At 47.9% G+C, this 16275-nt stretch overlaps 1 protein-coding gene across 2 annotated transcripts in view; it reads right to left on the minus strand.

The window, feature by feature from the left end:
• WDR91 (WD repeat domain 91) overlaps nt 1–16275 on the minus strand; it is a 67712-nt gene that overhangs the window by 37747 nt on the left and 13690 nt on the right. The window contains exon 2 of one of the 2 annotated variants that reach the window (XM_019808329.2): nt 15734–15816. Coding sequence is in view for 1 of the 2 variants with exons in the window: in XM_002927619.4 (XP_002927665.2) it covers nt 17–139 (123 nt within the window). In the remaining variant the exon portion in view is untranslated. Of the gene's footprint in view, nt 1–16; nt 186–15733; nt 15817–16275 lie in introns of those variants that run through there. The other variant, XM_002927619.4, reaches the window with a different exon arrangement.

Consider the following 16275-nt stretch of genomic DNA (forward strand, 5'->3'; position numbering starts at 1 on the left):
CCCGCCGGCCCCTCACCCGGAACCCTTTCTCCTTGTCCGCCTTGATCTCGGCGTCCAGCTGCCGCAGCGTGTGCGTGAAGCCGCGGAAGAGCAGGTACTCCCGGACCATCTCGTCAGTGCGTTCCACGGCCTCCGCCATCGCTGCGCCAGCGCCGGGAGCGGCCGCTGCAGGCGAGGGACGAAGGGGCGGGGCCTGGGCCGCGCGGGGCGGGGCCGGGCCGGCGCCAAGCACGTCGCGCCGCAGCCGGCCTACCAGCCCGCACGCATCGCGCGCCGCGCGCCTGTGGCCCCGCCCCGGCTCCGCCCCCAGCCCTGCCCAGCCGCTTCCGTCAGCATCACCCGCCCGGAGGAGGGACTGGACGATCCATTGCTCGCCTGGGTTTCTAGGCGTCCCTGGCGCTGGCTTTGTGATCCGAGTTACTGAAAGTGGTGGCTGCCGTCCAAGTAAAGTAGGGTTGGACTTTGGAGAACATCCCAGATAGTCACGAGGCGGGATGGCGGTGAGGTGCTCTGCTTATTGGCATTCCGTTGCGGAATCCTCTGTGCCATCTCCTCGTTTTACAAATAAGGGAAACTGGAGTCTAGAGGTAAAGTGGCTTGTATGCGGTCACGCAACCAGGTGTGTGTCATCAGAGAGTTCTAGAGAAAAGCCTTGCTTTCGTTAGTAAGACAATCGACTGCATGGCAACATAACCACGATTAAAAAAAAAAAAAGCAAATTTCAGAACAGTCTGTATACTACGGTCTCAGGTTCTTGTTTAAAAAAAAAGGTATGCGTGTATGTGTTTGTGTGTACATTTTGAAACTTAAGATTATATACTCACCGCTTACGGTTGTTTTCTCTAAGAGGTGAGGCTATGCGGTACTTTCACTTCCTATTTTTTACTTCTGTTTGAAATATTTATAAACGAATTTTATATATTTATAAATATTTTTTGTAAGCAGGGAGACAGCCAGTATCTTTGAGCCTTCTATTTCTCCTCTGTAAAATAGTGACAATGGTAACTACCTTGCAGAGTAATGAAAACTTAGTAAGACAATGTATGTAAAAATCTTAGCACAATGAAGAGCCCGTCATTAAAATGCAGTATTTGTTCCCTTCTTCCGTTTAATGGTATGATTTTCTGTTTATCAAAGTACAATTCAGAATCATTAGAGCCACTTTGTCCAGACCCTCCCACCCAAGTATATGGAGATTTAACTCCAAAGGGGCTCTGATCTGCACTAGAGAGCCCCGAAAAGATAACAGGGGGCAAGCCACAGCAAGACAAGTTTCACCCTCTGCCTGCTTTAGCTGTCTTCACAGGTGTCCTTATCCCCCAAGCAACCAGCCTTGACCCACAGGGCAGGGAAGGAGAGTCACCTCTGTGACTGCTGGGAGGACCAGACCAAAATCCTACTTTGACTGGGATCTCAGATCATCAAAAGAGAGCTCGGGAAATCCCAAAAAGGAGCAACGGCCAAGACCTTTGCCAACAGAGTGTTGCTAATTAGATTTTCCTAAGGCACCTGCAGTGCTCAGCCCCAGCTGCCATCTCCGTCACCGCCACCTGCCCTGGCAATTCCCAGAGCAGAACCCGTAAAATCAGCCAAGATTGCTTTTATGGTCAATGAAAGGCAGCTCCTCCAGGCCCTGGCACAAGCTCTTTCCTCTATCAGGAATATCTTCTCCCGGATACTCACATGGACAGCTCACTGGAGCAACCCATGAAGGAGCTCCACGAGCTTGTGATAATGTCGCCTCAGAAAGGCTTTCTCTGACCATCATGTACAAAACAGCAGTACTCTCATCTCCAGAATTGTTATCCCCCTTGCCCCCTTGCTGTATTTTTCTCCATAGCACTTATCATGGTCTGACAAACTAGATATTTTCTTTATTCTCTGTCTCCCCTCTACACTAAAATTACAAGCTGCACAAAAGCAGAGATTTTTGTCTGAATCGTTTGCTACTATATCCTCAGAACCTAGAATAGTGTCTGCCTGATAGTAGATGCCCAATAAATATTTGTTGAATGTATGAATGAGGGCAGTTTCAGTGAGGGCCCAGCCACCTTCAAGCAGGATTGCCCTGCTAGAGGGAATATAAACTCTTGGATCACTCCCATGTCTGGGCTCTGTGGACTTCTGACCATCCGGTTCCCTGTCCAGAGCATTCCTTCTTCCTATCTTCTCTCCATACCATTTTGCTCACTCTTTAAAGATTTTTGGAGACATTCAGCTGAGTTTTCTGTATTTAACTGGAGAGGGCACTAGATTCTCCAGCCCATTCATTAGCTCCAGTTAGTTGGTCTGATTAATCTTTTACTGCTTATGGATGCTATGAAAGTAGCTTGGGGCTCCTTTAAGAAGGTGCTGTCAGGGGCCTGCAGCAATCCTTTTATGCAAAGAAAATTATGCGGGCACCCACAAGATGAACCAGAAATTATCTTTTCTTTCAATCCAATTATCTCCCTTTGCCTTTGGATCAGGAGAGAATGGAGAACAACAAACATGGTGGGGGCGCCTGGGTGGCACAGCGGTTAAGCGTCTGCCTTCGGCTCAGGGCGTGATCCCCGGCGTTATGGGATCGAGCCCCACATCAGGCTCCTCTGCTGTGAGCCTGCTTCTTCCTCTCCCACTCCCCTTGTGTTACCCCTCTCTGGCTGTCTCTATCTCTGTCAAATAAATAAATAAAATCTTAAAAAAAAATGGTGATGAGGGGACAGTAAACATTTAATGAGCACCTATTCGACGCCAGGCAGTGTGCTAGGTGTCAGGGACATGATAATAAGCAAGACCAGGGTCTCTGCTCTTAGGATTAGCCCCGGTTGGGGGGGGGGGTCGGAGAAGCCAGACAACTGAAGTACACGCACTCTGGCTGCAGAGTAGAGGCTGGATGGGATGGGGACAGGGCTGGAAGGAGGATGGAGGCCAGGTAGGAGGCTGTGGCATTCCCAGCAAGGGATGAGACTAGAGCAGCAGCAGTGGGGACAAAGAGCAGGGGGAGGATTTGAGAATTCCCGAGAAGTACAATCAGCTGGGCTTGGTGACTGGCGAAGATGAGTAAGGAGCAGGGGTCGTTGGTGACTGGCAGGTTTCTGGCTTGGGCATCTGGGTGGAGGATAGTGCCATTCGTGGGCACAGAGAACTCAGAAAGAGGAGACTGTGGGACTTCCCGACACACTGGTTTTGGTGGCAGCTAAAACCAACAGAGACCCAGAAACAGGAAATAATACTAGATCCTGGAGTGTGGCTGGCCCACCTCCTTCCCCTGGAAACTTCAGCTATTATGCTCCATTGGGAGTGTACTTGAGGATTCTCTCACCCTCTCCTCTGCCCCTCCTCCATTTCACTTGTGCATGCGCACACGCTCTCTCTCAAATATTTTTTTTAAAAAAAGGTTTCTTTTCCTTATTTTAGGAATAGAAAACTGAAGTTCAGGGAGACTAAAGAATTTATTCAATGCCTCAAATTTACGTTTCCGATCCCAAGTCCGCCAGCGCTCTGCCAACAGCTTCACAGCAGCATCCTTGAATCAGTCAACTTGTGAGACAAGTCACTTGGGTGAATGATGGTGAATTATCCCTCCTCCTGAAGAGTTTTAGAACCCAGACTGACCACACAGGCTCTCTTTAATAGCTGGAGCATTCTTCCTGGGGCATGGATCAGTCCATTTAACCCTGGGTAGCCAAAGACAGCAGGCCAGAGATGCAAGAACACCTGGAGCGATCCCAATTCTGGGGTTACCCTAGAATGTTCCCTTCTGCTCTTCTAATCCTGATGCTCTGGGATGCCCTTTGTGCACCCCACAATTTCTGAGATTCCTTTTCACCCAATGCTTTGTTTGACTGCCCATGGTTGTTCACTTGAACTCCTATTGTCCTTTTAGACTCGGCCTGGTTATCCTCGGCTCTGACCCGTCTGGTAGCACTGGGTGTGCTCTCTGTTCCCATGGGGTAACACCCTATATGTGCTTATCTCATTGCTTTGTAACCATCTGTCTCTCTTCTCTCCTTGGTTGTAAACTCCTGAGAGCAGAGAGTGTGTCTTGCTGACCCTAGCGTCTCCAGTGACGAGCATGGTCCTTTGAAAGCAGGTGCTCAATAGCTGTTCGTCGAATTAGTGAGGAAATAAAGTCCATGTGACTGTACCACCTACAACTTTAAGTTACATGTGCAATACAAAGCATCCATTGCCAATGCCAAGGGCAGAGGAACCTTTTCTACCTCTGGTCAGTGCCATACATACTATGAGCACTTCTGAAAACTAGAAGAGGCCCACCATGACCCACGTAGCAATTCTCAGGTCCTTACTGATGCCCCTCAACCTTGCCTTAGGAGGCAGCCTGTTTACACGTTAGTGTTTAACTCACTGAAAATTAATAACGCGTACATTAAAATAAAATGCCCTCTCCACCTATGAAAATTGCATTTTTAAAAAATATGTTTTCCAGTATTGATAAAAATAAAATGAAAGAGGCATTCTCATAAAGCCTCAGAATGAGCTGCTTTTCCAGGAATGAATTTATACATGAGCAAGCTCCCCAGAATGTTCTTACTCTTGAACCCAAAGATTCTACTTCTAAAATTCCCCTTAAAGAAATCATAAAAAATGACAAGATTCGTGTCCAATAGGGTTGTTTGTAAGAGTATGAGTTATTTGTAACAACGAACCTTATTTACAGTAGGAGAAGTTGTAAGTACTTGGAGGCTACAGTGACATGTCCCCCAACAACTGAATGAGGAAACTGCAAAACCCACTCAAATGATCAGACGCCAAAGACCCAAAGTCCATGGAAAGAGAGAAAAGCTACTAGGCTCACAGGACTTGATTGAAGGACATCAACTCACAAAATAAATATGGTGTCAGAAGACATTTTAAACACAGAAATCCAGAGAGGGACCGTGGGCAGAGGCCACTGAAACCCTCATGCCCAGTTCGGCCAGCAGGTGATGTCCTGTGCTTCTCAAGATGAGAAGGAGGCTGTACACCACCCCCCACTGGGCCATCAAAGGCACCCCAAACCCCTTTTCCTGGTTCTGAGTTCACTAAGGGACCATCTGATTCTCCTGGCACTTGACTACGTGAAGAATTGTGGCATTGTGCTGTCTTTCTCCTGGCAAGCTTAAAGGGAATTTCCGATTATGATAGCCTTCCAACAGAGGTGGGAGGGGATGTCGTTTATGTCAACGCTCCCATGAGCCCTCCCTGTCTGTGTGACAGTTGTATTTCTCATTGAACGATGAAACACGTGATGTTGCGGGGTCTCCCTCGGGCCCCCGTGCAGCCAAGTTACCACAAACCCGGCTTTCAGAGCCTGCTCTCCCTGGCCACTGCGAGAACCAGCTCCAGCTGGCCTGTTTTTCACACCAGCTCCCCGTGCAGCAGTCTCTTCATGATCTCCACAGGGAAAAAGAAATGTGAAACAATCAAAATGTTCCACATTGGGGGAAAGCTTAAATAAGTTATGCTACATCTATCCCATGCAATATTATATCATTGTTAAAAGTCACGTTTCTTCAAAGACTAATGACTTAGACAAACAGTCTTACTACATGTTAAAAATGTATGGTTCGCACTGCAGAAAAAACTCTGGCAGTTTCTTATAAATTAAACATGCCATCCCTACAGGACTCAGTAAGTGCACTTGTGAGCATTTACCCCAGAAAAATCAAAACTTACCTTCACGTGAAAACTTGTACATGAAAATGCCTAGCAGCTGTATTCATGATAGTCAAAACCTGAAAACCCTTCAAACGTCTTTCAGCTCTTTTTGATAGAAGCTAAAATAAACTGGGCCAACAGGCAATCCTGGGACCCACAGCAGAGCCGTCCTACCTCACCTCCTCTGGTTAAACAAACTGCGGTCCATTCATACCATGGAATCCTATTCAGCAGTAAAGAGAAATGAATTAGGAGTTCGCTTTGGCAGCACATATACTAAAGAGAAATGAATTAGTAAGACATGCACAACCTGGATGGATCTCAAGGAGATTATGCTAGAGGAAAGGAGCCCAAAAAAAGCCAATCTCCAAGGGTACCATACATACTAAAGATAGGATAAGACAAAATTTAGAGAATTTAGAGACCAGATTAGTGGCTGCCAGGAGTCAGGGATGAGTTGGCACATATGTGAGGTAGGGGTGTGTTTATAACAGGGTCGAACAAGAGCTCCTTGGGGGGATGGAACTGTCCCGCATTTTCACTGTGCTTGTGGGTGTGTGAACCTACGTGTGTGATAATATCGTAGAGAACAACACACACACACAAATGTGTACAAGTAAGATTGGGATATCTGAATAATATTGGTAGATTATAAATTTCAATATCCTGGTTGTGATACTGTACTATAGTTTTGCAAAATACTACCATTGGGGGAAACTTGTACATGGATCTCTCTGTATTATTTCCTAGAACTGCATATGCATCTATAATTACTTCAAAATAAAAAGTTTAGTTTTGGGGTAACTGGGTAGCTCGGTTAAGCATCCTACTCTTTTTTTTTTTTTAAGATTTTATTTATTTATGTGACAGAGAGACAGCCAGCGAGAGAGGGAACACAGCAGGGGAGTGGGAGAGGAAGAAGCAGGCTCCCAGCGGAGGAGCCCGATGTGGGACTCGATCCCGCAACGCCGGGATCACACCCCGAGCCAAAGGCAGACGCTTAACGACTGCGCTACCCAGGCGCCCCAAGCATCCTACTCTTGATTTCGGCTCAGGTCACGATCTCAGGGTGGTGAGATCGAGCCCCACATTGAGCTCTGTGCTCAGAGCGGAGTCTGCTTGGGATTCTCTCTCTCCCTCTGCCCCCCTCCCGCTCTCGCTCTAAATAAATAAATAAATAAAAAGTTTCATTTTTAGAAGTATGCTATGGAACTGTAAATACTACATGGTTGCCTTATATGATATCTTTTTTATATACATACACAAGAAATATCTACAATTATTGGCTTTAGGTGGTATACGTGTGGATTTATGGGTGATTCCCGATTTTGTCTTTATACTTTTTGATATTCTTCAAATTCCTTACCATAAACACATATTGATTTTATGTTATAAATATAATGAATATCTTTAAACATAGCATGTTCATTTTTCATAACCATATCTTAGTGCTGACACACACAAAGCTTTTATCAACTGTCCCCCCAAAACTTTTTTCTTCAAGATTTTACTTATTTATTTGACAGAGAGAGAGAGAGCACGAGCACAAGCAGGGGGAGCAGGAGAAGGAGAAGCAGGCTCCCCGCTGAGCAGGGAGCCCAATGCGGGGCTCGATCCCAGGACCCCAGGATCATGACCTGAGCCAAAGGCAGAGGCTTAACCAACTGAACCATCCAAGCGTTCCCTGCCCCCACAAAGTTTTAAATATAAACTGTTGCCCAACTAGGGATTCCCAATTCTGTGCTGATACAATTCAGTTTTTGGAGCTAAGCAGAGGACCTCACACCTGAACTCTGATTATCAAGTTGTACCATCTCTCTGGCTCACCTTCCTCATCTGCAACATGAAGATCTCAGATTAGAAGGACCCTGAGGTCCTCACAGCTTTTCTAGCCCATAGGCCTCCCACTGGTCTAAGGCACCTGCTGGGAACCTTGGTCTGTTTCATGAGAATGAACCCCCAAGACTGAAGGTGAACCACCTTTCTCAGACCACTGTGATCATATCCCCTGAGGAGTAGCTCAAAACAGAGTTAGAACCTGCCCCCCTCCCATCCCTCCACCTTCTACCCCAGAAGCCAACAAAGTCCCATTTACACAGGGCAGTAAACCACCAATAATGGCATTAGGCTGCCAGCAGTAGGAATCCATAGGTTTATGAGTCTATAAAATCATTCACTTTCACTGCTGGGACAATCCAAGACTCCCAGGTTAATAAGTAATACTGCCTTCACAGACAGGGGAAGACTGCATAGCAGAATCTCACCCCTATCACCCCACTTCCCTAAAAACAACGCCCTACCCTCTGCAATCCTGCTTTTTATTGTGCTGACTGGGGTAACCTCTGCTGCCCCCGGGTACATATGAATATATACACATACGTATGAATGAGTGTCCGTATGTACACTAGTTCTCTGAAGAACCCTAATACACATTGCAAAAGGTTTCTTCACTTCCATAGGAATCTACCTTTCCTTCATTGTGTCCAGCACATGGAATACCGTGCAGCATGAAAACCCTGCACCCCTGTCCTTTGCCCCTCTGACCCCATGTCTCACTATTTTCCCTCTCACTCACTCCCTTAGGCTGTTGCCTGCCACAGGGATGCCTTGCTTTTCATTCTGCACACTTCTGCCCCAGGACTTTTGCGCGTACTATGCCCCCTGCCCAGAACACTCTTCCTGCTGATAACCATATGGCTTATTCCTTGGCCTCCTTCAAGTTTTGGCTCAAATCTCTTTTCTGAGAGATCTTCCCTGGCCACCGTATTTAAAATGGGCCTCCTCCCCTGTACTCCCTATTTCCCACCATATCACTTTCTCTCTTTTATTTAAAGATTTTATTTATTTGAGAGAGAGAGTGAGAGAGAGAGCACGAGCAGGGGGAGCAGCAGAGACAGAGGGAGAAGCATACTTCCCGCTGAGCAGAGAGCTAATGCGGGACCCCATCCCAGGACCCTGGGATCATGACCTGAGCCCAAAGCAGACTGACTGAGCCACCCAGGTGCCCCAAGACCACATTTTCTTTATCCGTTCTTCTGTTGATAGACTTTGAGGTTGTTTCTACCTCTTGACTGTTGTGAATAACGGTAAATGAACACAGGAGGCAGATATCACTTTAAGATCCTGCTCTCAATTCTTTTGGATAAATACATAGAAGTGGAATTGCTGGATCATAGGGGAGTTAGGTCTACTTTTAATCTTTTGAGGAAACTCCCTACTGTTTTCCACAGTAGCTGTACGGTTTTACATGTCCACAAACAGTGCACAGGGTTCCAAATTCTCTACATCCTTGCCGAAAAAAAAATTTTTTTTTAATGCAACGGCCATCCTCATCAACGTGAAGTGATAGCTCTTTGTGCTTTTGGTTTCCATTTCCCTGAGGATTAGTGATGTTGAGCACCTTTCTTTCATGTACCTGTTGCTTATTTGTAAGTCTTGAATGGAGAAACGTCTATTTATTTATTTATTTATTTATTTTTTAAAGATTTTATTTATTTATTCGACAGAGATAGAGACAGCCAGCGAGAGAGGGAAGGAGTGGGAGAGGAAGAAGCAGGCTCATAGCAGAGGAGCCTGATGTGGGGCTGATGTGGGGCTCGATCCCACAATGCCGGGATCATGCCCTGAGCCGAAGGCAGACGCTTAACCGCTGTGCCACCCAGGCGCCCCGAGAAACGTCTATTTAAGTCCTTCGCCCATTTTTAAAAATTTGAATTCTATTTAGTTAACACACAGTGTAGTATTAGTTTCAGGGGTAGAATTTAGTGATGCATCAGTTGCTGTAACACCCAGTGCTCATTCCATCATGTGCCCTCCTTAAGGCCCATCACCCAGTTACCCCTTCCCCCACCCCCTCCCCTCGAGCACCCCTCAGTTTGTTTCCCCATGGTGCAGAGTCTCTTCTGGTTTGCCTCCCTCTCTGTTTTTATCTTATTTTCCTTCCCCTATGTTCATCTGTTTTGTTTCTTAAATTCTACATAGGAGTGAAATCATATGATATTTGCCTTTCTCTGACTGACTTAAAGGTCATTTGTTATCTCACTATTGGGTAGTAGGAGTTCCTTATATACTTTGGGTATGAACCCTTATTAACCACTTATCACATATAAGATTTGCAAATAACTGAGGTGCCTGGGTGGCTCAGTCGTTAAGCGTCTGCCTTCGGCTCAGGGCGTGATCCCGGTGTTATGGGATCGAGCCCCACATCAGGCTCCTCTGCTGGGAGCCTGCTTCTTCCTCTCCCACCACCCCCTGCTTGTGTTCCCTCTCTCGCTGGCTGTCTCTCTATGTCAAATTAAAAAATAAAATCTTTAAAAAAAAAAAAAGATTTGCAAATACTTTCTCCTGTTCTGTAGGCTGCCTTTTCACTCTATTATTTGTTCTTTTGCTGCGCAGAAGCCTCCTAGTCTGACATAGTCCCACTTGCCTATTATTGCTTTCCTCGACTGTGCTTTTGGTATCCTATCTATAAAATCATTGCCAAAACCAATGTTATGAAAGTTTTCTCCCAATATCTTATCCTAGGAATTTTATACTTTCAAGCCTCAACTTTCTTTATCAGTATTTGTATAGGTCTTTCAACATTTCAAACATTTTCATATACATGAAAGCCTTAAAACAGAAACTCCAGAAGGAGGTCCATTGGAAGTTGATGTTGAGACACAATGACAGGTTCTGAGCCTTTGGGAGTGTTACTCTGGAGGTCAGGGGAGGCTGGGAATTCTCATCCTAGGACATTGTCTTGGGAATCACATATCGGCCCTCCTACCACAAAAAGTGCCGAGCCACGCTGGCCCAGTATACCTGTCCCCGTGAAGTTGCTTACTGTATTCACAGGCTCTCTTACAAGCCAAGTCTGGTCATGTGCCAAGGAGATGATGATAGGCAAGAGCCCATCCGGGATCATGTTCCAGGCTTCTTTTAGCAGAAAGGAGAGCCCCTACCTGGAGGCAGAAAGTATGCCCCTCTGCTGACCTCTGCCATTCTCATCCCTCCCTAGGAGCCACTTACTGGCCACAGACCTCAGTTCAAAGCTGCAGGTCTTTTGTTCTGAAACTTACAAAATCATGTAAATTTCTCTCTGGCCAAAGATAGCTGATATTCATTTCACTAACTGTCTCGCCAAAAGGCATGCAGAGCAAAGAACCCAAAAGAACCTTAGATATGTAGACCTTTAGCAAATCACTTCCCTTCTCAGAGTCTGGTTCCCCATCTATGAAATGGAGATAAGACTCTTCACAGGCTTGTCCATACAGATTAGGAACATAGTGGATACTCAAGACACAATCCATCACTCTCGTTTCATTTGAAGGATTAAAAAAATGGTAGATTCTAAGGCCCCTGCCCTGTATCACATGAAGTGGATAAAAACAAACAATGGGGAACAAGTACAAAAGGCTGTTCTTCCAACCAGAAAGTCAGGGCCAAGGGGCACAGAACAGGGGTGGCCACACGAGGTTGGCATTAACGCAGGAATCTTAGAGGCTTGCTGGGGGACCTGGTCCCAAGTTGGATCCAGGAGGAGGGAGTGCTCCCCACCACAGGGTAGGATCTATGTTATGGTGGGGGAATATTCCAAGGCAGGGTCTATGCTACTGTGGAAAGGGGTATTTCAGGATGGGATCTATGCTACCGTGTAAGGGGAGTACTTCTAGGCAGGGTCTGTGTTACTGTGGGAGTGTATTTCAGGGCAGGATGTATGTCACTGTGGAGAGATATTTCAGGGTGGGATCTATGCTACTGGGAGGGAGGGGTCAGGGTCAAAAGGTGACAGCGTATGTGGATGTTGCCGGGGAGAACTTGGATTGTATCGGAAGCCGAAGAGAGCCACCAGGAGGTACCAGAGTTCATGAGCAGTGCCTTTCTCCTCACAGCTGTGGGGAAGGTTGACTGATGCAGACAGAGATCTCCATTTTCAAGAAGGAAATCAGGAGGCTGCAGGTACGGAGTTCTTTTAGTAACACCCCCCCTGCCCCCAGACTGCTTTTCTTCTGGGTGCCGATCTGTTCGCCAGTGAGGCACATCCAGGCAGGCAGGTGTGTGGTGGTGGTTGAGGGGTGAGGTGGGGGGGTGATTAGATGAAAACCTGGGCAGGTAGGTTTCCGACCCTCTCTGTGTCCTCTCGGTGCCAAGGTGAGGCTCTGCCAACACCCTGTGCTCCCTGGTCCCCAGCAGTGCTGTGCGTGGGCTGGCAGTGGGAGGCAGGGAGCAGGGCCAGGGCAGAGAAACCAGGCAGCAGGGGAGAGGAGGGGAAAAGCAGCTCTTCAGGGGCCCTCAGAGACCCTGCATCCAAGGCCCCCCGAGAGCCAGAAGGGACAGGGCCCCGACCCAAGCAGAATTTGGATCGAAATGAACATTTTACATTAACCCTGAAAAGGAGGATGATTGATTCTTACCAGGTGCTTTCTATGCGATAGTTTTCTTAGAGATAACACATAATATAATGGTCCACCAAAGCCTTTTAAGGATGAGTCTGCCACTCACCACAGTTGAATTTTGGGAGGGTCGACTAAATGGCAGGTGCCCTATTGGCTTGGTTTAGGTAGGGCTCACCTACGGGCCTCACAGTCACTGAGAAGGCGCTCCTGGATCAGAATCCAAGTCAGTGTGCACCCAAGCCCATGCTGCTTCTGCTGGGCGAGTGACCCCTGTGTAACCCCTGCCCTGGGGTGAAGTACTTCACCCCTAAGAGAGCAGCGAGGGGGCGCCTGGCCAGCTAGTGCTCCTCCTACGTGGCTGAGGCGGTGGGATCACGGTCGGGAAATATTTGCCTCCCGGGGCAAGGGATCAAGCGAAAAGAGGCCAAGACAAGAGTGTATCTAGCTGTTTGGGGAAAAGGAATTTTCTCCCCTAAACTGGAAGAATATCTGCTTCCTCTTGTCCCAAAGAGCGAGTCCTTTTTTCACTTCTCTTCTTGCTTTTGTAATCTGAGCTCTTAAAGTTCTCTTCTGTGCAAGCCCTCTCATGCACCGTCCCCAGTTGCTTCTTCCCGGCTTTAAAACATCATTCCCCTCTCCCCCTCCCCTTTACGTGTCTGTTTCCTTCCCACCTACGTGCCTGCATCTTTTCCCTTGAGATGGGGAGCCCCTGGTTCTCTGGACCCTTTATTTCAGCTGTCTTTTGTAAGCCTCAAGATAACTCTAGAGGGTAGGTACAATCACGCCATGCGAGGGATGAGGAAACTGGGCTCGATGTCAGCTGAGTGGAACCAGTTAGGGAACATCCATTTAGTCCTCTGTGGGCACCTACAGGCCGCGTGGGGCACTTGGGGTGGCAGAGGCAGTCCCCCCACCCTTCCCCCCTCCTGTCCCCACTCAGCCTCTCCTTGAAAAGGAGCCATCCTGCAAGGTGAGAAGGTCAGCTTCCCCTTCTGGTGTCTCCTGCCCACAACTTGTTACTTTCTTTCTTCCACTGCTGGCACCCTCATTGGCCCGCCACCGAGCATCCCCATTGGCTGTGTGGGCCGGAAACACGCTGTAATTGGTCCATGGCCCAGTGCCCTGGCACTCAGCCTGTCAACTGGCCGGGGCGGAGCCATAGTCCCCAGTCTGGCTGGTGCTCAAGGCCCCTGACAACTGTCATGACTCTCAGGGCTTCAGGCGGCCTCCCGCATGTCCGGGGAGGGGGTACATGGTGTGCCGGAGTGCCCGCCTCCCTCCCTCGGTGCATGAGTATGAACTAAACGCTGCAGGTCCCGCGCCTGCGCATCTTTGGCAAGGCGCTCTTGACAATGTGGCCGTTCGCATACCTGCGGTGGATCCAGGCCCATGGATCCAAGCAGGTGAACATTTAGGTCTGGGGCCAGGCTTGCAGTGAGCCTTTTTCTCTATCATCGTGACAAACCAGATCGTTATGAGGATGATTCTGGATTTATCTTTGACATGATCTGATAAGCGTAGGGAACCAAAGGAAGCTGCCTGTGGGTTGCAAAACATCATCCAGGGTATTGTGTACATTTGCCTGGGGTTTGCTGCTGAGAACCGCACTCAGATGTTTTGTGAAATGGTGCTTAAAAATGATGAAAATCTCTAAAAGAGGGTGAGGTCATATTTTTTAAAAAATTTCGTCTAGGGAGTTTTTAAAATGTCAGCTTCCAAGTGGGTGTTAAGTGGTGTTTTAATACCTAAGTATTTGGTAATCAAAGTATGCTTTGCTTTATAGATGAGAGATAATAAAAAAAAATTAGGCATGACAATATGAATCGTCACAGTGCCCTTCTAGAAGAATGCATGGATGAAGCTGTCTTCTGACTTTGAAGAGTGTGCTTTGCACGCTAATCTGATGGACAGGTTTGAACACAGCAAAAAGCTTTGAAAAGGGAATGTATATCAGAGCTATGGCCATTCTGAAATGCCTTGTGTCTTGGGCCCCAGTTTCCTGCAGAAATGAATGGGGTTTGCACAGAAAAAGTGCCAGGTAAACATTTGTCCCTGGGGCCACAGTGCCCAGAATTCCTTCAGATGCAGCTTCCCACACTGCTCTGTGCTATACTTCTGCCGGGATATGAGTGGCCTGTGCCGCGTGCCTTTGCTCCAGATAGGCACAGAATCGTGACAATGACCTTAGAGAGGCAGAGGAGTTTAAACTATAATCTAGTGAAAGACTTTCTCCCCTCCTTTCTACGGATAAAGACATTAAGAGCTCGGGCTCTCTGGCTCAGGCAAAGTCACATGCTGGTTAATACAGAGCTGGAGTCACAACCCGGGTCTTGAGCCAGCCCCTGCTCCAGCCTGCCTTACCCGACACCAGTTCATCCCACTGGCCGGGTGCCATCTCCGGGTGGGGCATCAGGCATCATCCCACTCACGGTGGGTCCTTAGGACTAGCTTCCCTCCACCTACTAGCTCTGTACTGAGTTCCCTAGATTCTCACACATTTCAGTTGCCCAGACATTCAAACTCAGCCTCTGAACATGGCAAGTTTCCTGAGTCAGAATAGGATATCCAGGTTCTTGCCCCAGGTCATCCCTCCCCATCTCTCTTATGGGACAACTGGCCAGCATCCCCTTCAAAGGCTTTTTAAGCTTCTCAAATGTGTGCCTCTCACTGTGAATCTGGACAAGAACTGAATTCAAGAGATCTAATGCTTAGGATCCAGAAAGGTGTTTTGAGTTTGGGTCAGACTGGTTATTCCCTGCCCCCAGAGTCTTTTCTTAGTCCTATCCTGTCATTACCCTGTTCTGACTCACCCCAGGGAGGGACACTTTAGATGCTGGATACATGAATCCTGACCAGGGATCTTACTAATTTGTTGGCAAAACAAGATTAAGTTAGAAACTGGTGTGGACAGGGCTGGGCAACTTCTTTTTTTTTAAGATTATTTATTTATGTATGTATTTGTCAGAATGAGAGAGGGAGAGCACAAGCACGGAGAGTGGCAGGCAGAGGGAGAAGCAGGCTCCCTGTGGAGCAAGGAGCCTGATCCTGGACTCGATCCCAGGCCCCTGGGATCATGACCTGAGCCAAAGGCAGGCAGTTAACTGACTGAGCCACCTAGGTGCCCCCTTAGAGGAAATGGGGCCTATCCTAGGAATTGAAGGACAAGTTAACTCTCCATAGGTAGAGACTGAGGGCAGGGGAGAGAAAGGGGTGGCATCCCAGATGGGAGGACACGCAGTGGGCCACAGGACAGAGAATGGTGGGCAGGAGAGAAAATGTTTCTGTTGTTGGTGGTGAGAGAAGGGAAAATGGGAGCGTCTGCCCTTAAAATGCAGATTGCCAGGCCCTGGGGACAGAGTCTCAGACTATACTCTACACACGGCTCTAATTCCTTACTCCACTGGGGGCAGTTTCCTTAACATGCTTGGCACATGCACAGGACATTTAGGAGAAAAGGTTTGGTTTGGTTTTGTTCTGTTTTAAATAAAAGATCCCTTCTCAATCTCATTTTTACAGTTAGTTCTCCCTTGCCTAGCAAAAGAGCCAACCTGGGAAAAAGGCAGGAGGAGGGTTCTGCCTCCCCTCCCCACCGAGACTGAGACTTCTGTGGTACCCATCCTGGGCGAACTACCCCTTGACACAGATCACAGGTGCAGACGGGCCAGCCCCACCTATAGGATGGCAGCAAAAAGCTTGATCTGAAAAATACCCACCTCGGTTCTTGTTCAGGTCAGCAGAGCAAGTCAACAAAGATACCTTGAGAAGAATGCCTTCTGGAGATCATAGCAGCTCATTCCTAGCAGAGAGCAGGACACAGCCATTAGGAGTAGGACATTTACAATGGCACGAGGTCTTCTCAGGCTTAATATCTGCTCAATATTTCCCATCACCCCTGCGGCGTGCCCTCCTCCTGCCTCAAGAGGGGAACTGTCTCAGATCGCTGACCCTGGGGCGCCCACAGCAGGTGGGGTGAGACAGAGGTCCCAGTGGCAGGCAGTGAAGGCTGGCCCCAGGGGTAGAAGTAACAGGAGGGTCTGCCCCCTATGGGAGAGGCAGGGGGCTACACCCTTATCTGTGACCAAAACCACACAGCCATCGACGTGGAGTGTGTTTGAGTAGAAGCCTGGGAGGAAAGCCAAATTATTAGCATTGACATTGAAAGAGCTCCGGATTCCCCACAACCCCAGGGGCCTTTGGTATCAGTATTCTGAGATGATTAGAGAATTCTAGATCCTGGGAGAACCCTGGTGTTTTT

The sequence above is a fragment of the Ailuropoda melanoleuca genome, chromosome 1, assembly GCF_002007445.2.
Source record: "Ailuropoda melanoleuca isolate Jingjing chromosome 1, ASM200744v2, whole genome shotgun sequence".
NCBI classification, from domain to species: Eukaryota; Metazoa; Chordata; class Mammalia; order Carnivora; family Ursidae; genus Ailuropoda; species Ailuropoda melanoleuca.